The 24,252-nt window shown below is 40.5% G+C and overlaps 1 protein-coding gene across 1 annotated transcript in view; it reads right to left on the bottom strand.

Moving 5' to 3' along the window:
- Positions 1–24,252, bottom strand: part of trmt1l (tRNA methyltransferase 1-like) — a 65,366-nt gene that overhangs the window by 5,908 nt on the left and 35,206 nt on the right. Inside the window, exons 10-14 of the mRNA XM_030727328.1 lie at positions 10,617–10,829; positions 10,348–10,538; positions 10,130–10,196; positions 4,785–4,948; positions 4,643–4,708 (exon numbers count right to left, since the gene is read on the bottom strand). Coding sequence (XP_030583188.1) covers positions 4,643–4,708; positions 4,785–4,948; positions 10,130–10,196; positions 10,348–10,538; positions 10,617–10,829 — 701 coding nt within the window. The remainder of the gene's footprint in view (positions 1–4,642; positions 4,709–4,784; positions 4,949–10,129; positions 10,197–10,347; positions 10,539–10,616; positions 10,830–24,252) is intronic.

The raw sequence follows: 24,252 nt of genomic DNA, 5'->3' as shown, positions 1-24,252 counted from the left end.
AAACCTCTCTTCTGAAGACAATCACACTTATAGATAAGTTCTCATCTATATTAGACTACTCCATCAATTGGAGTAAATCAACTGTTTTACCTCTGAATTGTAATTTTCAGAACACCATGACCACCTCACTACAGTCCGGCAACATTAGATATTAGGTATAAAATTTTCCCCCAGGCTGTCAGAGCTGGTACGGTTGGAATCATATTCCAATACTAAAAACATGACCTAACACATTGGAACTCTCTACCTATATCGCTCATAGGAAGAGGGTGTGAAGTTTGGTGTGTGTGTGTGTGTGTGTGAGTGTGATGTTTATTGTAATTGTGTGTGTGTGTGTGTGTGTGTGTGTGTGTGTGTGTGTGTGTGTGTGTGTGTGTGTGAGTGATATTTGTTGTCTTTTGTATGTGTGTGGGGGTGTGTGTTTGTGTCGTGTTTGCAGTGTGGGCGATGGGTGCCGGCCTGGAGCACGGTGGTGTCCTGGGGGTGTGGCCACTTCAGGCCATGGACCTGCCTTCCCTGCACTGCGGTTGAGTGAAAGGAACTGGGGTGTCTAGTGAGCCAGTAGTTAGCTGGCTCCTTCCGGGGGGGGTAGTCCTCTACCTCTCGGTCATATTTATCCTGAACCTTCCTCTCCTCCCACTCAGTTAAACATCACATTACACACACATATAGGTTCCCTTAGGGAGTGGGGCTCGTGCTGCAGTGAGTAGGGCCACCTCCTTGGCTCTGCTTGCTGTGCTGTGTGATGTCCCACTCCTCCTTTTTAATTGCATCATACGCTTCACAACACATCGTAGTACATTTTTTTTCCCTCCTGCTCTCTGACGGGGACGGTCGCATTCTATCTCTCTCCTGCCTCCCTGCCCTCCCTATCTCTCCTGCTTGCTGTAAGAGCGTCTCTTATACACTGTCCGAATAAGAATAAGATTAAGAAGCAACATGGATCTGGCAAACTGGGCCCTAAACACCATTGATCGAATTTTCTCCACTATGAGATCGGGGAAAGGGGAGCCTGTGTGTCCGAGTGGAACAGACCCCGTTGGATACGTCATCAGGTGGATGGGCTGTGCAGAGCTGTACAGACTCAGTCTCAAAGCCTGTTGGACCTGAGCCGTAAAGCGGACGGGTAGTCCAGCTGAGAACGTGCTCGCAGGTGAGAGGGATTAGATCTGGAGATAAGGTTTGGTTCCTGCACGGCGAGGATGGTAACTAATGAATTTGGAATATTGGATTTACTGAATGGGTTCCCCAGTGAAACTGAAGGCTGTTGGAAAAAAACAAGCAGCCTGCTCCAAAACAACATCTCCATTATCAGGAATTTGGCTCCCTAGCTGGCCTTGGGCTGGTAATCATATCTCTCCAGGACAATGTGTGATGGTCGCTCTGCCCTCTCTGTGATTTGTGCGAGCTGGATCTGGTGTACCACGGCTGCTGATGAAATTCCATCACTATCAGTGAACTGTTTTGGTTAGGAGCTGGCATCTGGCTCCCGGGGTCCCCTCTGGCTCTCTGGACTCTTGCCCTTTGGCCATGGGGGCTCTGTCCTTCCTCCTCTGGGGGTGTGCACGCGGTTGCCTTTAGGATGTGTGGCTTCAGGTCTTCTGAGCTCCTAGTGAGCTGTGGATGGCCTGGGTCCCCTGGGTCCTTCCCTATTTGCCTCTGGATGACGGGGAGTGTGGTTGCAGTTTCTTTATTGAGTACATTCCATGACAGAGGCGCATACACACACATTACTGCAAACAGCAAAATTGTGTGTATGTGTATGTATATGCATATGTGTAGATATGTGGATGTATGTATGTATGTATGTATGCAGGGGCGCAGTTATATACTTTCTGAGGTGTATGCGGACACATTTTTAGCCCCCCCCAGGGGCAGGGGTGGTAATGCTAATTAGCAAGGTAATACTAACCGCTAAAAGCTGCTCCCACTTGTTAATTGAATGAAGGGGCCTACACATGTAACCAGAAAGCACATCTAAAGCGTAATCACAGTCTTTGTGAACCTGTACTTACATTTCTCGAGGTACATGTCATTTTTCTTGAAGGCCTTTCACATCTCCACTGGTGCTGAAAACTAATGTTTGACTATGGCTTTCTAAATACAGCTATCGATTATTTTCAGAATTGAGTATTGTATCGATTATTCCATCAATTAATCAAGTAATCGGATAAGAAATAATTTTTCGTACTAACAATTCATCTGCCCATTTTAACTTCCGTACTGCAGTTTTTCTCTATGTCACATGTGTCAGACTCAAGGTCTGCGGGCCACTTCCGGCCCACGATCTAATTTTATACGGCCAGCAAGATGATTTCATATAGCTATTATTAATAGCCCACGGGTAAATGTGCTCCCACCACTTATACTACAAATTCCACGCACTGCAGCAGCTGCCTGTTGTGCCAAAAAGTGATCGTCTGCCAAAAAGTGATTGCCAGAAAATGATTCCCCGTATTTAAACTGTGTAAATGACTTGCTGACCTAGAATCTGTGAAAAATATGTCAAACATTTCTCTCGTGAATGATATCAAGTAATTTTGAGTAAGAAACAACATTTCTGTCACAAGGTAGAAGCTGCAATCACTTTTTAGCAGCGACTTTTATATATTCTTTATTTATCAGAGTAAAAACTGTGATCGGTCAGATTTTAAAGAGAAATCTGGCAGAAATCAGAACAAATATAACATTACACTCTATAAAGATATTTTAAGTGACCAAAGAGGACTGGATTTATTATAATGTACGTGCAATAATGCACAGTCATAAACATAACTGTCTCTTTTCCTCACTTGCGCTGCGGCGGAATGAGCAGATTGGTGGGACAGATACGGAAAAGATGAAGAGGGAGACCTGCACAGGTGAGCTGACAGTGCATCACTGCGTCACACAGCAGGAAACGCTGCGCAGCAAAGTCCTGAAGACAGAACGCGTCATAAACACCATAACACAGACAGGGACTGGACCGCGTGATAACTTGTCTCCACCGCTGTGTTTGCAGCTGCGCTATTTGCTGATAAACTGGACACACTGCGCAGTTTATGCAGCGTTTTTCCGACTGTGAAGCGCAGAAATTCACATTACAGTTTTTACCTGAAAAATTTGCAACTTTTCATCAGTATGAAATATATTCATGTGATTTTCGAAGAATAATATAATTTTATATTTTATTTAATGTGTTGAGGAAAAAAGCTGCTGTATTCTGGCCATTCAAATTTATTTTACTGATTTAAATAATTATTTTTAATCCTGTTCTGCCCGCGACTCAGAATGTGTCTTCAATTTTGCCCGGTCCTGTGATTGACACCCCTGCTCTGTGTGAAACAAACAGCGGTTTATGGAGCAGCTACAAAGTTCTCTGTTCTTCATGTTGCTGATCAGGTGGTTGAAGAAGGACCTGCAACTGTTTCCCAATAAATGTTTCAAGGTGGTTACAGGAGTAAGCGCTGCTGCTTTGGTCTGAGCGCACTGTCTCAGTAACGGCTCCGACATAACTTACCGACTGTCTTTAAATGGGACAGGAGGAGGGGAGGTGAAGGAGCGCAGGGACGCCTAATCAGCGCAGCGCCTCTGTTACTGATCATGTCATATGCACAGCTGTTAAATACAGAAAATGCAACTAGAGAAATATTTTCCCACATCGTTTTGGCGCCCCCCTCTTGTGCGGCGCCCCTATGCATTGCAATATAGTGCATACCCCCTTTTTGCACCACTGTATGTATGTATATCTACTTTTCTTTGATTATTTTTTCCTTTCTCCCGTTTGTTTCTCTTTTTTCCCCCCTTTTTTCTCTTTCTCTTTTTTTATCCCTCTTTTTCTTACCCCTTCCTTGTTGCCTGTCAGGCCTGGTATAAATAACTAAATAAAAAAAAATAAAAATACAAACATTAACAAGAATAGCCTATAGAAAACTTATAGAGCTGTTCTTGTAAAAGCAAATATGTTTGGTACATCAGTGCGTTCGGATCATCATTCTGATTGCGAAAACTGCCAGACATGACAGGCTTAAAAAAAAAGAAAAAAGAAAAAACTAATTAGTTAAAGAGGTCACTTAGATGTAGGGTTTCCCTGTAGATGTATTCAATGTGAATTGCCTTAATGCAGAACAGGGCTTGACTCCCATCTAGAGGACACATGCAAGTTTAAAGTACAGCCATCTGTCCACATAGTCTTTTCCTCCTTTCCTTCCTTTCCCTTTTTTTATTGGAGTTTCACTCCATTGTCCATGTGTGGCAGCATGGTGGCGCAGTGGTTAGCCCTACTGCCTCACAGTTAAAATAACATTTAGAAGGGTTCGATTCCACCTTGGCCCAGGCCTTCTTCTCCCTGTGTTTGCGTGGGTTTCCTCGCACAGTCCAAAGACATGCAGTTACTGTGGTTAGGCTAATTGGCCACTAAATTGCCCACAGGTGTGAATGGTTGTCTGTCTCTCTGTGTTGGCCTTGCGACAGGCTGGCGACCTGTACAGGGTGTACCTTGCCTCTTGCCCTATGTCAGCTGGGATAGGCTCCAGCCCACCTGCAACCCTGAACTGGATAAGTGGGATGGATGGATGTCCATGTGTGTAAAAATGTTTTGGACAAAATATAAAATAGAGGAGGATGCCCAGAGTGGAGGCTTATGACTATGTGACTGACTCACCAGACTGATCAGCAGCACCTGACTCCTCTCTGCTCTGTAAGGTCTTAATGACAACACCACACTCCACTGCAGAAGAACAAAAGATCCTATTAACATTCAACTATGTCAACATCAGACCGTGTTACAGGTGATAGATTGGTACCTTGGTTGGTGAGAGCAGATGGCCCATGGACTAAAGACTTGAGGGTGGTGCACTCAGACTCACAGATTAGAGTTTTGACGAGCGGCTGGATGTCATCCATACTGTGCTTCATCGCTGCAGACAGCATCCTCCTCAGGAAGCCTGTGTTAAACAGAGGACCAGACCTGCACACATACAGGTCACTAAGTATTTGGACAATAGCATTTCTATCACATTGCTTCTCTACACCACAGTGTATTTCAAATCAAATTGTTAATAAAAAGTATTAACTGTTTAGAGATTACAGCCCTTTTTAGAAGAAGAAGAGAGAGAAGAGAAAGCGCTTTATTTGTCACATACATATACATGCAGTGAAATTCATTCTCTGCATTTAACCCATCACACACATGGAGTATGTAGTACACACCGCCACAGCATGGAGCAGGGGGCAGCCAAAGGGCGCCCGGGGAGCAACCGGGGGGGGTGGGCTTGCTCAGGGACCCACAGTGATGCCAGCCCGAGGATTCGAACCAGGGTCCTCTCAGTGATGAACCCTCTTCTTCTCCCCTAGGCCACCACTTTTTATACACAGTTCCCCCTATTTCAGAGGCTCAAAAGCAGATGAACAGACTAATGAAATTTTAAATACAAGGATTGTTTTCACTACCCAAATTTCAAAAGTTTCAAATTCTTTTTGGAATATTAAAACAGTTTATTGGTGTGAGAATAGATGATAAAATAAGCCGGAAGTCTCACATAAAAAGTTATACATACAGTTTCAAGAAGCATTTCAATATTGAGTAGAGCAAACCCATTCTGAACCACAAATCACTCCACATTTTCTACTGTTCACTGTTTCACCGTATTTGAATTACTGTTCAGAGGTTTGGAATAACTTGATACTAATATTCAATATAATCATTATCCACAGTGCAAATTGGACATGGAATGTCACCTCTCGGGTGAGGAAAGAGCCTGAGCTAGTGTGTGAGGTTGAGAGATACCAGCTAGATACAGTTGCTTGCAAAAGTACCCCTTTAACTTTTCCATATTTTGCCACATTACAACCACCAACAAAAATATATTTCACTGTAATTTAATGTGAAAGACCAACACAAAGTGGTATACAATTGGGAAGTGGAAAGCAAATGATACATGATTCAAAACATTTTTTACAAATAAACTAGAAGCACTCAGAGAGCGCAAACCTCCGCCAAAGCCATAGAGTCACTGACGCTGCATTACGTACGAAGCTGAAGTTGGTTTCCGATTGCAGCTTCCGATTCAGGAAATGGTTAAAGGGCCATTCCACTTAATTTTTCTCTACCTTCAGCATCTTTAATCTGCTCTAGTTGAAAATCTAAAACACCTACACACTTCAAACCTGGACTAGATTATTCTGCACTAATAGCAGAATACTTTAAACACACTTTGTGATTTGTGAAACCTTTATCTGATTTGTGAAACTTCAATAAAAGGCACATTTCAGCACCTATTTTCCGTCTGGATCACATTAGAACTGATCCAACTCCAAAACTACAACACCTACACTTCAAACCTGGATTAGATTATTCTCAACTAATAGCAGAGTATTTAAAACCATGTTTGTGATTTGTGAATCCTTGATCTGATTTGTGAAACTTCAATAAAGGCACATTTCAGCACTTTTTATACATCTGGATCACACTAGAACTGCCCCAGCTCCAAAACTACAACACCTACACACTCTCTCCCACAGTAGCCCGCATACAGACACACACGGGGCAGAGAAAAGTGGGCGGTCTCACTCAGCCTACAACATACAACCTGTGGTTTGAAATACATTTCCCATAAGGCTACATTCTTAAAGGAGAAGGCTCTGCCTGTATCCCGCAATAGTGAAGAATCCTTAAAAAAATTGCTGGATCCAAAATTTAATCACTTCTTCCTCTTGTCATTTTCAACCACTCCACAAAATTTCATCGAAATCAGTTCATAACTTTTGGAGTAATCCTGCATACAAACAAACAGACAAACCAACCAACCAACGCGACCGAAAACATAACCTTGGCGAAGGTAAAAACTGAAAAGTGCAGTGTGCAAAAGTATTCAGCCCCCTTTTCTCTGAGTGCAACCAATTGCATTCAGAAGTTGCCTGATGTCTGCTAATGACTAAAAAGAGTCCACCTGTGTGTAATTTAATCTCAGTACAAATACAGCTGCTCCGGTTGGCTAAGAGCATATTGGGGAGTAAACAGCATCATGAAGTCCAAAGAACACACCACACAGGTCAGGAATAAGGTTGTGGAGAAGTTTAAAGCAGGCTTAGGCTATAAAAAGATTTCCCAAGCTTTGAACATCTCACGGAGCACTGTTCAATCCATTATCCAGAAATGGAAAGAGTATGGCACAACTGTAAACCTACCAAGACAAGGCTGTCCGCCTAAACTTACAGGCCGAACAAGGAGAGCACTGATCAGAGATGCAGCCAAGCGGCCCATGGTGCCTCTGGACGAAATGCAGAGATCCACAGCTCAGGTGGGGGAATCTGTCCACAGGACAACTATTAGTCGTGCACTGCACAAATGTGGTCTTTATGGAAGAGTGGCGAGAAGAAAGCCATTGTTAAAAGAAAACCATAAAAAGTCCCGTTTGCAGTTTGCCAGAAGCCATGTTGGAGACACAGCAAACATGTGGAACAAGGTGCTTTGGTCAGATGAGACCAAAATTTAACTTTTTGGCCAAAATGCAAAACGCTATGTGTGGCAGAGAATTAACACTGCACATCACTCTGAACACACCATCCCCACTGTCAAATATGGTGGTGGCAGCATCATGCTCTGGGGCTGCTTCTCTTCAGCAGGGACAGGGAAGTTGGTCAGAGTTGATGGGAAGATGGATGGAGCCAAATACAGGGCAATCATGGAAGAAAACCTGTTGGAGTCTGCAAAAGACTTGAGACTAGGGTGATGTTCAGTGATGATCAGTGATGGTTTGGGGTGCCATGTCATTGCTGTTGTTGGTCCACTGTGTTTTCTGAGCTCCAAGGTCAACGCAGCCATCTACCAGGAAGTTTTAGAGCACTTCAGGCTTCCTGCTGCTGACCAACTTTATGGAGATGCAGATTTCATTTTCCAGCAGGACTTGGCATCTGCACACAGTGCCAAAGCTACCAGTACCTGGTTTAAGGACCATGGTATCCCTGTTCTCAGTTGGCCAGCAAACTCGCCTGACCTTAACCCCATAAAAAATCTATGGGGTATTGTGAAGAGGAAAATGCGATACGCCAGCCTCAACAACTCAGAAGAGTTGAAGGCACTATCAGAGCAACCTGGGCTCTCATAACACCTGAGCAGTGCCACAGACTGATCAGCTCCATGCCACACAGAATTGCTACAGTAGTCCAGGCAAAAGGAGCCTCAACTAAGTATTGAGTGCTGTACATGCTCATACTTTTCATGTTCATACAGTTGGCCAACATTTCTAAAAATCCTTTTTTTGTATTGGTCTTAAGCAGGGTTATTACAGTTAACGAAAACGAAAGAAATAACGAAAACTGAAATTGAAAAACCATTGTTGGTAACTAAATAAATAAAAACTATAATTAAAAGGAAAAAAACGATAAACTAATTAAAACTGAACTGTGAGCTTACCAAACTAACTAACTGAAATTATCGATAAAATGACTTTCATTTACGTGTTTTTTTTTTTTTTTAAGGCTTGTGTATGATATGAAATCATTTTTTCTGCTCTCCAAGTTTAAGCTGGGAGCACCATAGGGCAACTGTGTGAGTGCGTGCGCATGTGCGTGCGTGCGCTCGCTCACCGCGCTGGTCCACAAAGTAATGGCTGCGGTCTGCCGAGAGAAAGCGGCAGTGTCCCGAAGGTTCTTTGAGTACAAGAGCACAGATAGAATCGAAAGTCTTGTTGTGGATGATGAAAAATGTGTGCAACACTTCTCAGTCAGGAAAAACCAGCGACATCAAAGTCCAGCTGAGAAGCACACAACGGCTACAGAAACCGCTCTGACCCTACCAGGTAACCTGGCCTGCGCCTCTGGAGAACCATGACTACTTGTCAGGTCCATGCAGCCCAGAACGTTGTGACTAAACTGTTTAGTCCTTGTGCGTTTCCGGCTACTTTATCAGTCACAGAATAACAATCAGGAATAATAGCATCAATATAAGGACTCACAAATGTCAGCAAATTCCTGGTAGGAGACTGCTGAAACTATCGGGATGGACATGAAGGAATGAAGAAAGTGAAAAAAAAACCAGACAAATATGTTTGCAGCCAAAAAACTGAGCACAAAGAGCGAGGACCAAAAAAGAAGTCCCAGCCTGCACCGCATATAAAACACCTGCACCCAACCACAAGGTAATTAACACACACAATCCAGCTACACAAGCATAACGTGGACATGAGGTCGGCAACTTCTGTAGGTTGTGTACAGAGGCCGCAAAGACCCTGCAAGTTTAATTAGCGAGCATCTAACCAAGCTAGCTCCAAAACAGAAGCAGCATCAGGTGGTGAGAACATCAGGATGCAGCTGGATTGAGCTTTTGACTCCTTCAAAGAGTTTGTTTTGTCAAACACCACATGTAGGTGTTGTTAATCTGCTGCACTGATGCTGAAGTTTATTGCAGAATTTATTGAGTTTGGGAATTCATGTTTTTCTTTGTTTCTCCCTGTTGATGTTCATGTGTGTCCTTAATATTACACAAATTTAGCATGTCTTGTGAACAGTTGGTTGTTGAATATATTTCTATAAACAGTATCTTTTGTCAAGTTTTCATTACACAATAGTCACTTTTGCGCCTTGAATCTTGCACCTGATTAGGTATGAAAATACGGAAAACTAATACTGAAACTAACTGAAACTAACTAAAACTAAGCATGAAACCAAAATACAACTAATAAAAATGAGAAAAACCACTCTGAAAACTAATTAAAACTAACTGAATTAGAGAAAAAAAATTTAAAACTAACTAAAACTAAACTATAATGTAAAATCCAAAACTATTATAACCCTGGTCTTAAGTAATATTCTGATTTTCTGAGATACTGAATTTGGGGTTTTCATTAGTTGTCAGTTAAACTCATAAAAATTAAAAGAAATAAAAATTTGAAATATATCAGTCCGTGTGTAATGAATGAATATAATATACAAGTTTCACTTTTTGAATGGAATTATGTTGGGGTTTTCACCGGTGGACGAGAGGGTTACTTCCCTTTGCCTTCGGGCCCAGGAACAGGTGCTGACTGATTGCGCTTATGCGCCAAATGACAGTTCAGAGTACCCAGCCAGTGTGAGCACAGTAGATGAGTGGCCATTGATTCAGTTAAGTCAAGTGCATGTGAGACTGGTGTTGCTATGTGTAGTTTACCATAGAGGTCCCAGCTGCACTGCTGTCTTTCCAGGCAGACTTCCATGACAGTTACAGGGTAGTGTGTCTGGAAGAAAGACATTAGAACATGATGACAACATAAATTCAACATCTTATTAGATCAATTAGCTACAACTCACCAAATTGATGGATGCTTTGTTTTCTTTATCATTTAAAAGCTTGCAAATAATCTTCTACAGTGTGTGATTTTCACTCACCATCCACCATGTTTCCCTGTTTGAGGAACACTCTCTCCTCACACCACTGACAGTGCACCAGTTTTTGTAACTTCTTGGCTGACTCATCAGCTTGCATGGGACCTCTGAGGACTCTCACCACCACTAGCACAAAATGCTCCAATGCCACCGCCAGCAGCACCTCAATGCCTTTGTTACATCGCGCCGCCGCTCTGCAGCAGATGGAAGGTTTAAAAAGCTGATTTAATTCTGCGTCACATCATATTTAGGCAATTAAAATTAAAATCTACCTGGCCACAGTTGCCACGACCATACGTGCTGCCAGCTCTTTGTAGTACTCAGTACGTACAATGTGGCAGCCATAGTGACGCAGGGTAACGTTGGGGGACTTGGCGTAAAGGGAGCCTGTGTCTGTGGACGTCACAGAGATGATGCCCAGGTTGCGGACGTTTCTGAAGGCAGCATCCAAGTAGTTCACTGCTGTACCGAATGGATCCAGGTGACTGATACATTCAAGAGAGTCAATTTAATTACATCTTTTTATGAAATTTTTGTAGAATTTAAACCTTCCATAATCCACAACATAGACTGTATGAATATTAATGACATTAAATCTCTCCAGAGACAAAGCCAAAATCACAGACTAAATATAAAAGACAGACATGGCCACTTTGAAAGGGAGCCTGGCCAAGATGTAAAATGTGCAGCTCTCACTGAGAACTGAGACACTTAACACTTATACAGTACTGACTTTTTAATCACAAATAGGCCCATCCTAAAACATACCATTAGACTAATAGACCATGATTGTCAGATAGCACTGCAAAAGAAATTGCAACAAATTAGTTGTCTTTGGCCATGATAAGAGGTATATTCCACATGCAGTGCAACATCCTTGCATCCCATTACCGGTCACTTTTATGCCAGGAACTGCAAACAAAGAATGAAGAGGGTCTTTCCAGAGTTGAGCATTAGTGAAGACCAGTTACATTTTCACATTGGTTAGTAAAATTGTTTCAAGACATGCATGTCAGAAATAGGGCTGAGCAAAAAATTACATAAATATCGAGGTGTGAATACTTAATAGAAACGTTGAATATGATGATGGAATATTTGATTTAACTACATCAATATTCAGTGAAAATCAAATAGGAAATATTTGTGTGGAACAATACTTAAATTAAGTTTAATTTTTTAAAATAAATGAAGTTTTGACTGACAGATTAAATAGTCAAAATATTAATAAAGATGTCTGTATTTTCAAAAGGTTTTATTTAACTATGATTTTTATGCAGTAACCATGGTTTTTATGCAAGAAAACCGTAGTTAACTCATAGTGGACTTTCGTAAGGGCATTACAAAAAAGCAAACATTCATTATTATAGGATCAACACAATTTTATTTGAGACTTAAAAAATCAAGTAAACAGAAATTGACCATGTGACATCATACTCTAGGACAGAGCGAAAAAGCTTTTGGCGGTCTTCTTGGACAGACTTAGGGGTTACAGTGTGCACAGTGGGGAAGCTTCAATCTGACTTGAGGGTAAGTAATTTGGAGAAAAATTTATGGTCTCATAAGCCTCTTTAACTGAAAGAAGCAAAACAAGCAGGGAATATCAGTTTCTATCTGTACTATCATGACAAAACCATTTAATCACTGTTTAATTTGCCTTTTTAGCATCTGAAAACAGATATTACACTACAATTGAGTCGGTATTCTGGGTTCGAACTGCGGATTCTGGTGGCCTCCGTCAGATTAGCCGTGCTGCTTCATCCCCCCCCCCCCCCTTTTTTTGACATCATGTGGTTGTATGGGGTTTGTAGACTGTTTTTAGTGCACTTGAATCTGATTGTTGTAAATGATGACTATCAAAAATGTGAATAAATGCATAAATTCTTTGAGCCAGAGCAGACTCTGCGAGCAATATGCCGTGAACATGGCCCCCTTTCCCCAGCAGTGTCTTTATCGTGGTTATTTAGTTTCAAAACTCGCAAACATGCATTTTGCGCATGGGCGCATTAAACAATGAGTGCGTGAAAGTTATGAAAGAGAAGTTTTTTTTAAAAAGCAACGCACTCGGTGTATAGTGTGCATGCTCACATGTTTTGAAACTAAATAAACGACTCCTGGTTGTAAATTCTATGTGCTTTATCAGCATCCATGGACTGTTGTCGTTTAAGGAGGCAGGGGGCTTCCCAGTTTTCCCAGCATAATGTTTTTTCTTTATTTGCTTTTTTCCACTGATTCAGTGTTGGGTATATTCTGAATGGACCTCTAAAAATATGGAATAGCAAATATGACTTCAAGGTTGTAGTAATCAATGAAGATAAAGGCTGAGTGATATAAAGACTTAATAGAAATATTGTTGAGATGATGGCGAGATAAACATGGCTCTTTGATGACTAAAACATGACGAGACGTCTATGAGTTTTCGTTGACGAGACAAAACTAGAAGAGAAGATTAATGGATGTTCATCAGTCATCCAAAATGCATGACAAGTCTGCCTATTGTACTTGTAATCTGTCAGTCAAAAGCTAAAACCTATCAGTAATGCTGCTGGATCCCATCTATTTTTGGTCACGCCCACCACCTCCATTACTTTAATCCAGGGGTGTCAAACTCAATCACAGGATGGGCCAAAATTGAAGACACAGTCTGAGCCACAGGCCGAACAGGATTAAAAATTATTGAATGGCCAGAATACAGCAACTTTTTCCTCAACACATTAAATAAAATATAAAATTATATTTTTCTTCAAAAATAACATCAGGAAAAATGAATATACACTGCTCAAAAAAAATACAGGGAACACTTAAACAACACAATATAAGTCCAAGTAAATCAAACTTCTGTGAAATCAAACTGTCCACTTTGGAAGCAACACTGACAATCAATTTCATATGCTGTTGTGCAAATGGAATAGACAACAGGTGGAAATTATTGGCAATTAGCAAGACACACTCAATAAAGGAGTGGTTCTGTAGGTGGGGACCACAGACCATTTCTCAGTACAAGGGTTTAATCCCGGGATCCGGGATTCCCGGGAAATGCGATCAGAACCATTTCCCGTTTCCCGGGAAACGTTAGACGGGAAACCAGGAAAAAAGTCGCGCGCGTCGATTTGACTTTCAGAAAGAAAAGAAAGCTTCAGAATGTTAAATTTAAGGAAATATTGAGAGAAGGGTTCGTTTAATGCGAAAAGCTTTACTCTTCATTTCAGGCACGTTCAGCCTCCGTTTAAGGCTTCAGCCTTCATCTCAAGCGTTTTAATAGAGGTATTACACAGTTGTGCTTTTTTTCCTCTTTAATTTGTTGAAAATCGTAGGCAATGTGTTTACCCTAAGGTATTTTGTATTATATAATTTTATATTATTATATATTGTTATATTGCATTATATAGCCTATAAAATATGCCTGCCCTGAACATTAAAGAAATATCTGTTTAACTTCGAGTGTTTCTTTTCCTCGTTTGCAGCCGCCACTAACAATCATGAATTAGGATGTGGGCCTAATGTGTGAAGAAAGTATCATGAAATAGATTGCTTTAACATATTTCGCTTTTAAAATGGAGTTGAGTAAAATGTATATTTTTTAGGCTATAAGGATTGGCCAGTTTTTCAATAGACGATTCACAGCGAACCTACTTTAACCCTCAGACACAGTGTTATAAATTTGTTGTTGCCAGAATGGCAATGACCAAGTCGTAGTGCATTACTCAAGCCCTGTGTTATGCCATATTATAGTGTAGTACGGTAGTTAACTTTTCAATGACTATTACAGCGTTCCACTGGTGGAGATATAGCGCAACGGATGTCGCCACGACAGCGTGGCTGAGCCTTTATCAATGCTGTGTGGAGATGAACCGTATTGTTTTGCACCAGCAATTGTAAAATAGCTTGGTATAATTCCATGTACAATGGAGGAATATTCGAATTATATTTGTTAAGGGAGTGTTGAGGAACGATACAACACCGCATAGCTCGAGCACTCGAATGTCGAGATGTAGGTTTTTTGGTGTTAATCAAGCCGACGTTACCCCCTACTGGGCATAACAGGACATAGCTGGAAAGCTACCTCTACAATATCACAATAGGTTAAGGCCGACACAGGCTACAGAAGGCCTAATTAAAATAAAAAAATAAATAAACTTTTTCCTGGGATTCCCGGGAAATGGCTCGTCATTTCCCGGGATTTGATTCATGTCATTTTCGGGAAAAATATTAAACCCTACTCAGTACCTATGCTTTCTGGCTGATGTTTTGGTCACTTTTGAATGTTGGTGGTGCTTTCACACTCGTGGTAGCATGAGACGGACTCTACAACCCACACAAGTGGCTCAAGTAGTGCAGCTCATCCAGGATGGCACACCAATGTGAGCTGTGGCAAGAAGGTTTGCTGTGTCTGGTCAGCGTAGTGTCCAGAGGCTGGAGGCACTACCAGCAGACGCGGAGGAGGGCCGTAGGAGGGCAACCAACCCAGTAGCAGGACCGCTACCTCTGCCTTTGTGCAAGGAGGAACAGGAGCACTGCCAGAGCCCTTGCAAATGACCTCCAGCAGGCCACAAATGTGCACGTGTCTGCACAAAACGGTTAGAAACCAACTCCATGAGGATGGTACGAGGGCCCAACGTCCACAGATAGGGGTTGTGCTCACAGCCCAACACCGTGCAGGATGCTTGGCATTTGCCAGAGAACACCAGGATTGGCAAATTCGCCACTGGTGCCCTGTGCTCTTCACAGATGAAAGCAGGTTCACACTGAGCACATGTGACAGACGTGACAGAGTCTGGAGATGCCGTGGAGAATACTCTGCTGGACTATAAGTCACATTTTTTGGGGAAATTTATCCGATAAAATCCGAGACCAAGAACAGACATTTCATCTTGAATGGCAATTTAAAATAATAATGGATTAAAGAACAGGCCGAACAGGGTTACGCCTACGGTATGTTAACGTAACACATTCAGCTACATGACGTGCGAAATTCTGTTCCCCGATGAAAATCTGTTCCCCCTGTTTCGGGAGAGTGAACTGCAGCCAGAGAGGCGTATCCGACAGACTTCTCAATATTTTTAATTGTAAAAATGTTACACTAATTAAATTAAGTAATATGTAGTATTAATTTTTACAGTGTAGAGTGGTTTTGGTAGTTTTTATTTTTGGTTTAATTTAGTCTATCTATGGCGAGCTTCACACATGCACAATAGCATTCAGCAGCATGTTTAGTCAAGGCTGCTACTGGTGAAAGAACACGGCATGCTAGATGATCCAAGGTTTGGGACAATTTCACACTCACTCACTCCATTTTTTTTTTTTTTTTTAAACTGAGTGAGTCAGTGTGAAATTATGGAACCCCGCAAGGGGGAAAAAACAACCAAAAAAAAAAACCCAAAAAAAAAGAGGCAGTTTTGTGAGTAACTCAGGATCTTGCAAAAGTGCCTCTTTTTTTCTCCCATCCCATTTTAAATAACCTTATGCTAAATGTGAAAGTTGATCGCTAAATAAGTGCCATTTTATAATTATGTGATCCATAATCTGATTAGTCGACTAATCGCTTCAATAGTCGATGACTAATTGACTATCAAAATAGTCGTTAGTTGCAGCCCTATTCCGTAGCCACCTTGTGCGTACTTCTCGTGGACTTTGAGTTTGGTGGGTTTTTCCCCTTGAGAAGTGTTCCGCACATTTTGCCATCATCCACATAAAGACACTCGCTTCTCTCGGTCTTGCTATCGTACTCAAAGAAATATAATTAAATAAATTAACAAACATGAAAATGAAGGGCAAAGTCAAGGAACGCATAGCTGAGGCAGAAGCTAAACTGGAGACGATGGAGCTGGTTATGAGAAATGTGCTAAAAACTCAGAGGCAGCACAAGGAAAAGGTCACTGACCAAGAAGCAAGAGCAAGGCGCCAGAATATAAGAATACACAACATTCCAGAGGGCAAGGAAGGCAACGCAATGGAGACCTACGTGGATAAGCTGTTGAGAGAGACGCTGGAAATTCCAGACTCCACTGAACTTCACATAGAGTGGGCACACAGGGCGCTGGTGCCAAAGCGTGCAGCCAAGGCTAAACCAAGACCAATAGTGGTCAAGTTCTTTCAATTTCAAACAAAGGAGGACATTCTGAGAAGAGCTTGGGAAAAGAGGGAGATTTGTGTGAAAAACCAAAGGATCTGCTTTGATCATGACTACCTACTCGCCATCTTAAACAACTGAAAGGAATATAATGAAGCTAAACAGGTGCTACGTGAAAAGAAGATCAGATTCCAGACTCCGTACCCAGCGAGGCTCCGCGTTTTCTAGGAAGAGGGGACAAAGCTTTACCAAACGGCGAGTGAGGCTACAAAGGATGTGAGTGATTGAGGCTTCGCAGTGACGGTGGTGCGTTCTCCGCGAGACCCAGCAGAACTACTGGACGAGGATTCCTGGCACACCGCGGTAGGGACAGCATCAAAGGCTGAAAGAGCCGTATGTGGACGCGCTGCTATCAGATCCAAACTCCAGGCAATCTCCGCAACAGAGACAAAAATAAAACCGTAAAATAACCTATCACACTCTATTTCCTTTTCTTTAATGATGTTAATATAAGTTGGAGGACTAGTACAATTTATTAAGCCTAAGTACGTACACCCCAAGTTGTCAAGGGGCCCTGTCTTTCACCTACATCTAAAGAGGCTTTCCCTCCAAAATATGACCAATGTAGTGGTCAGGTGAAGGACATGTTATTTACCTTTGTTATGGAACCCAAGATTCAATATTTTGAGTTATGTTCTATTTGAAAGTTTTGGTTGCAGTTCTTGCTTTCAGGTTCAAACAGAGAGATATGTAGCACAAAGAAGAATACAGTCCTCATTTTGCATATAGTAGGAGTACAGAAAAACAAAGGGTAGTTTCCTTTAATGTAAATGGTATATTAAACCAAATAAAAAGGTCCAAAATACTAACAAAAACTAGAAGGGAGAAAGCCGATATTATTTATTTACAAGAGATGCATCTTAACAAAACAGAGTATCAGAAATTGACCAGGCTAGGATTTACTAAAATTTACTCATCTTATAGAGGTAAACATAAGAGACGAGTTGCCATACTGGTCTCTAATAAAATATGATTACTGTGAATGCTGCAAAGCATTCACAGTATTGTTCTTGTACTCCAAAAACCTTCGGTCGCTAAAAACTCAAGCAGCATTTGGGCTACAGACACTGGTTCAGCCTGTTCTGGAGATTTATGCTATTACTTTGCTTTTTTTGTAACCTTTATACTTTTTAAGATATTGAACTTTTTATAATTTTCATTTTTGCCATTCAAAATGAATGGGAAAGTTTCAAATCCTTTTCAAATCCTTTCAGGCTTTAAAAGCTAATAACTTCAGCATACTTTCAGCTAGAAAAACCATTTAAGCTTTAAAATGAAGCCAAGTCTTTCAGCTATTCAGCTATTACTTGGTGTTTCAAAATCTTTTACAGTTTAAGCACAGTGAGCGTTTAAGTTTAAGGTGTTTTTTCAGCCGTTTCAGAGTTTATAATGGTTGTGTATTGCGTTTGCTTGAGTGGGAGACTTCAAAACTTTCAGGTGGAAAATTTATTTTTAAACTGCCACTGTGTCCACACTCTTTGCGCTACAGCCATCATTTTATGCTCAAAATGTAGAGCTGCTTCTCTACTTTCAAACAGTGTGTCTCTAAACCCTGTCAAATGTACACTTTTTAAACTGTAAGGCTTCAAACAGAGAGAGTACCTTCCAACTCCTTCATTAACCTCCATAGTAATTTCAGAGAGCTGATTTTCTCCAAAGCAGAAATGAGCACCTTTTTTAAACTGCTCCCGCAACCACACTTTTGAGCCCAGGAAAATAAAAATTACACCAGTGTTTAGAGCAGGTCCTTGTGACAGTCACATTTCAAAAATGATTTTGATAGCAGCTACAGTTTTTGATTTAGAAGCAGTTATTTGACAGTTGCGCCGAGCCAAATTTGACAGAGTGCATGCACCTCAGCAGGTAGGCAGTGCACCTGGCAGGTGTTTTCAATTGGTGCATTTACAAGCATTCAGCTTGGGAGAGCTCTCCAATATGTATGCATGCAAACCTCACTCCTTGTGTGAGACTCCTGTTGGCTCAGTGGTAGAAACAGTGACCATGAATGCAGAAGAAGCAGACAGAGCAGGTTCAAGTCTCACATTACCCTAAACTTAAACGATTTTCCATTGAGTTTAGAACTTTAAATTTTTTCAAATTCAATGATATTATATTTATTCTTTCTGCACCTTCTTTCTCCTTAATGTTTAAGACAAAGTTTCAGTGTGTGTTTATTTCTTCAAGCCATTTTTAACCTTTTAAAACTTTTTATATTGACACTTGAGCAAACTCCTGCTGAACAAGAAAAAAAATCTTGTTGCTTTTTGCTTTAACAACGCTCACTCTCGTGGTTAACCAGAGAAGCAGCAGCATTAATGACACAATGCCAGAACAGCATGCTCAGGAAAAATGGCCAGACGTCATCAGCTGCCATAGCCACTTCAGTCATGGTGGCCCGTTATCAGCCACCCTCAATAACCACACATTGACATCACAAACCAACAGTCACAGTGAAACCAACAAAACATCACTGAATAACTGATAAAGACCAATAACTAAAACTCCCAAACATCAGCATAAACACTTCCATAAGTCCCCGCTTCTGTGGCTTCTCCCATTGGCTGCATAAAAAGTCCCACAAGTGCTTGCTCTGGTGGCTCCTGCCATTGGCTGCCACAATTTTACATTCATTCTGTCCACAATTTTCTGCACTTTCATTCTCCTTCATGTTTATGAGAATCATTCAGTGTATTTTAACATTTTCAACAAGATTCCCAAATATTTCAGGAATGACAGCAATTCAGCTGAAAGCCTTCAGCTGCAAGACATTAAACTACAGTACTAAACTTGGATTTAACTTCTCAGTATGTTTTACGGTTTTTCTTCAACTCCAGTTTAAATATCTTCAGGCTGATTCTTGCCATTCAAAACTTGTCAAATTCATGAACTACTATAATTTGGCAAGCTACAATTGAAGGCCTTGTAGCTTCTGGCAATTCATGTGATCACCTACTGGTTACACAGAGAAACTGTATTTAATTTACACAAACTGAGAACACCTTAAACATGAAAAATGGCCCAAGGTCATCAGCTGCCATAGCCACTTGAATCATGGTGGTGCCCTTTCAATATCATTTCTCTTCAGCTGCAGTTTAAATTTCTTCAGGCATTTTTTATCTTTCACAACCCTTTATATTGATTGATATTTTAACAAATTTGAGTCAAAGAAGAAAAAAAAGAAAGACTCTTTGCCATCGCTGTGCTCACCTACTGGTTGCACATAGGCATTGCACTTAATTTACACAAACTTCAACAGGCAAAATGGCCCAAGGTCATCAGCTGCCATAGCCACTTCAGTCATGGTGGCCCATTTCACCAATTTCAATGTCTTTTATGGTTTTTCTTTAACTACAGTTAAAATTTCTTCAGGCTGTTTTTCTCCCCTTTCAGAGAAATCAAGTTCAATGTAGCTCCTTTGTTGACAATTTTGGCTGTTTTGCATTTCAAATAATTTTTTTTGTCTTCTTCAGCTGCTGAAGCTCATTAAGCAAATAAAGTTTCAGCTGTTCGAAGCATTTCTTAGCATTTCAGCTGCAATCTTTCAGCATGCAGCATTCACAGTGCATTTTCTGTAGGAAATGCATCTTTCTAGTTTAAAATGATCTACGAACTTAAAGATAATGAAGGGAGGTTTTGATAAAAGCAACGATTAACGGACAAGTATTTACCCTACTCAATGTATATACACCACCAAGTAGTAATATCACCTTCTTTAAAACCATTAGAGACCTGATTGTTAACCATTCTGAGGGAACCCTGATCTGTGGTGAAGATTTTAACATTCATTTGCAGCCCAAATTAGATGTCTCAAGTCAAGTAAGTGTTAACAAGGGAGTCCATACAACCTTCGCTCACTACTGAAGAACGTAGGTCTAATAGATATTTGGAGGGAAATTTTCCCAACCGCCAGACAATATACTCACTATTCCAGCCCACACTCAGTTTATACGAGGATAGATTACTTTTTATCTTTAATAAAGATAGAACCAGAATTTCAGATATGGACATTGGAACTATAGATTTAAGCGATCATGCACCCATTTATATAACAGTGGCTTTAGAAGAGAAGAAGAGAAACACAACATGACGATTTAATTCAAGTACGCTTAATGATCCTCATTTTAAAAAGAAAATGGCGGAAGGCATTCAGAGATACTTGGATGAAAACGATAATGGTGAAGTTTCTCCACCTATCTTGTGGGATGCAGCCAAAGCTGTCCTAAGAGGAAAGATAATTGCAATTGCCTCTGCTAAAAAGAAATGAAGAAAAAAGAAGTTGCAAGATCTACAAGAGAGATTAACCTGTTAACTGGTAGTGTCCCGCCCGTTTGTAGCAATCTCTGACTTTGAAGCCTCATAGCGTCACAGTAACGCTGCCGTTTGCCCTTACAATGCTTTTATATGACAGACTAGACCCAGACTAGATGTAGTCTATCAAGTAAAACTTGATAGACTACATCGATAGACTATCTATTGATAGACTACAAGTAAAACTTGTAGTCTATCAAGTTTTACTTGATAGACTACATCACTGGGTGGGTATATCTGGATCTGCCCTGAAATGGTTTACTTCATACTTGTCAAATCGTCGATTTCATGTGGCAGTTTCTGATTTCAGATCCGACTCTGCTTATCTTGCGTATGGCGTCCCCCAAGGTTCTGTTTTGGGCCCTCTGCTCTTTCTGTTATATTTGCTCCCTTTGAGGCATGTTCTAAACACTTTTGAGGGAATATCGTACCACTGTTATGCTGATGACATCCAGCTGTATATTTCTTTCAAGCATGAACATGTCTCAAAGTTGCAGGTACTAATAATGTGTTTAAAATCCATTAAAAGCTGGCTATCCAAAAATTTTCTTCAACTTAATGAGGACAAAACTGAAATTCTGATCTGTGCTCCAGATAGACCTGTCTCTAATATAATGATAGCCCTTGGTCCTCTTGCAAAATTCGTTAAGCCTTCTATTAAGAACCTTGGGATAACCTTTGGCCCTGCCTTTATGCTTGACTCTCGTGTTAAATCTTTGACGCATTCTTGTTTCTTCCACCTTAGGAATATTGCTAAGCTTACCTTCATCATATCTCATTCTGAACTTGAGATGGTTATTCATGCATTTATATCTTCTCGCCTGGACTATTGTAATGCATTGTTTACCTGTCTTAGCAAACATTCCCTGGAGCGAAAGGAGACAAAGCTTTTGCTCTGTCTCCTTTCAGTGGCTCCCCGTCTCTGGAACTCTCTCCCTGTCCATCTTAGAGTGGCGGACTCACTGATGCATTTTAAAGGTCTTTTAAAAACATCTTTTTAGCTTGGCATTTGTTTAATTTGTTTTTAATTTGTTTTTATTATTCTTTGTCCTGTTGTGAAGCACTTCATAACATCTGTTTTGAGAGGTGCTATATAAATAAAGCTTTACTTACTTACTTACTTAATCAGAATTGGATTGACACCTCATTTGGCCAATCATGTTATGAAATGGGTTTTCCAGAGCCAATAATAAGCAGACAGCATCATGTGACTTTTCTGGACATGCCCCAAATCTTCTCCAATCGTTCTGATTGGTCAACTCTGACCTAAAATCCGAAACCACAGATGTATAACCAATAAAATTCTGACACGTGGGTATATGGCACTATGGGCTGGGTTTTCAAATGAAACCATAAACTCCCTAAGTAATCAGCGGGTCCTCCGTGCGTGAAACTGAACAGGAACTAAGAGTGTGCGCGCCGTTGTACGTAAACAGTATTTACAATGCTTTTTCTCACCAACGGATTGTCAGAATGCATCAAAAACAGACTATATTTATTTAACGAAGTGACTAAATGACTGATTTGACCGGTTATACAGAATCTCACGAACGAACAGCTGTACTCCGACGGCAATCCATGGTACGTGTTACGTTTTATTCTCAGCTCGTCCTCGTATTATATGCCGTTTAGATGTAAATATGTATGTAATGGTGAGCTTGGCATACACCATTACACAGAAAATATCACTGTACGCTGTTATTACGCCACTTATATCTTGTGTGTGCTTTACACATGGAAATTTACAAGAGCAGTGTTGGGGGCAGTGAAGGTTGTTACAGGTCTCGGTGAGGCTTTCACAGGGGTCTTTATTAAGTTTATTACGGCAGGATGAGGAGGTCAATGGCCCAGAGCTTTTTTTTTGACCAGTATGTGTCTAAAGTTTTACAAAAAGCTTTTTATGCTTTGTGGTGGGCTTTGTGTAAGTTGTTTTGTTTGTGGGGGTGGGGGTATTTGTTTGGGAGGGGGTTGTAAGTTGTGTATCAGAGGACTACTGGGAGGATTGTGCTTTTTTTAATTTTATGTGAATAGGTAGTGTTTACATTTACTGTAACTTTTGAGCAATATACAATTTATTTATTTTGCGTGTGTGAAGGAATCACTGAAAATAGACTGGGGGTTTTTTGTGAATGAAGGATTAACATTTTCCTTCTTTTACAAATTAGGGGAACCTCTGATTTATATGTCTATAATTACAATTAATTTGTACTATCAGTAACTTTGTGTATAGCAGAGGATTCCGCAGAGTAGTATATTTGATTAGAGCCCTCATTGATGACTGTATGTTGAAGCATTGAGGAGTTACAGCCATTTGAAGTTTGTATAACAAAGGATGCTAACGTGGCACTCGGAGTCTCCAAATGGCACATGTAAGACCACGCTTGGACATCAACAGACAAATACCTTTACAAAACAGTAGGTTTTTGTGCTATCTTGATAAAATTTGAAATATATGGTAAAAAGACTTCATTCTACAGCTTCATTATATTTTCCAATCCATACCTTCTACACTCACTGTGTAGTTACATGAAAACAAACAGGAAATATCCAGGCGAGGCAAAAATTGTCTAATTTTTCTGTGTTCCAAACTTAACAGCTACATACTCATTACAGTTACAGCATTTTTGACTGCAAAAATGAAAAATATAGCTTGTCTTCTTCACAAAGAGACCAAGCTTTTGCATGTGCTCCAAAGAGTTCAGGAACAGCATCTAATTTAATTTGGGTATGTTTTTTCAGGTGTTTTTGGTGATTTTGGAGTGGCCAGTTAACAGGTTAAAGCTTTTGGAGAACCAACATGCCCAAAATAAAAATTCCCAATTACTAATGGACATCAAGAGCCTAAGAAATGAAATTAATGATTTGACCTCACAAGAAATACAAAAAAAAGATGCTTTATACTAAACAACGTCAATATGAAAGCAGGACTAAATTTACTAGATTATTGGCATGGAAACTTAAAAAACAACAGGCTGAAAGGGCAATCTACAAAATATGAGACCACCAAAAAAAAAACACAGTAGAAACTAAACAGGAAAAAATACAATCTGCTTTCCAATCATTTTATAAAAAACTCTATTCAAAAAAACCTGAGAACGATGAAGGACATGAAATTGATTCTTTTCTAGATACTATTGACCTTCCAGTCATGACTGAAGAACAGAATAATAAATTAGGAGCTAAAATTACACTATTGGAAGTACAAAATGCTATAAAAAAGTTAAAAAATCATAAATCACCCGGTAGTGATGGTTTTACCTCAGAATGGTAAAGCCCTTAAAGATAAACTTGCTCCATTTCTCCTCTCAACTTTCAATTGGGCACTCAGAAAAGTACAGATCCCCCCTAGCTGGAAGGAGGCAATCACAACCCTGATACCAAAGGAAGGAAAGGATAGACTTGAATGGTGATCATATAGGCTAATTATCATTTTCAATGTGAATTACCGTATTTACACATCCATAATGTCAAAA

This window comes from Archocentrus centrarchus, chromosome 4 (assembly GCF_007364275.1).
Source record: "Archocentrus centrarchus isolate MPI-CPG fArcCen1 chromosome 4, fArcCen1, whole genome shotgun sequence".
NCBI classification, from domain to species: domain Eukaryota; kingdom Metazoa; phylum Chordata; class Actinopteri; order Cichliformes; family Cichlidae; genus Archocentrus; species Archocentrus centrarchus.
Note: the sequence above shows the minus strand (reverse complement) of the source record. Positions and strands in the feature narration are given on the sequence as shown.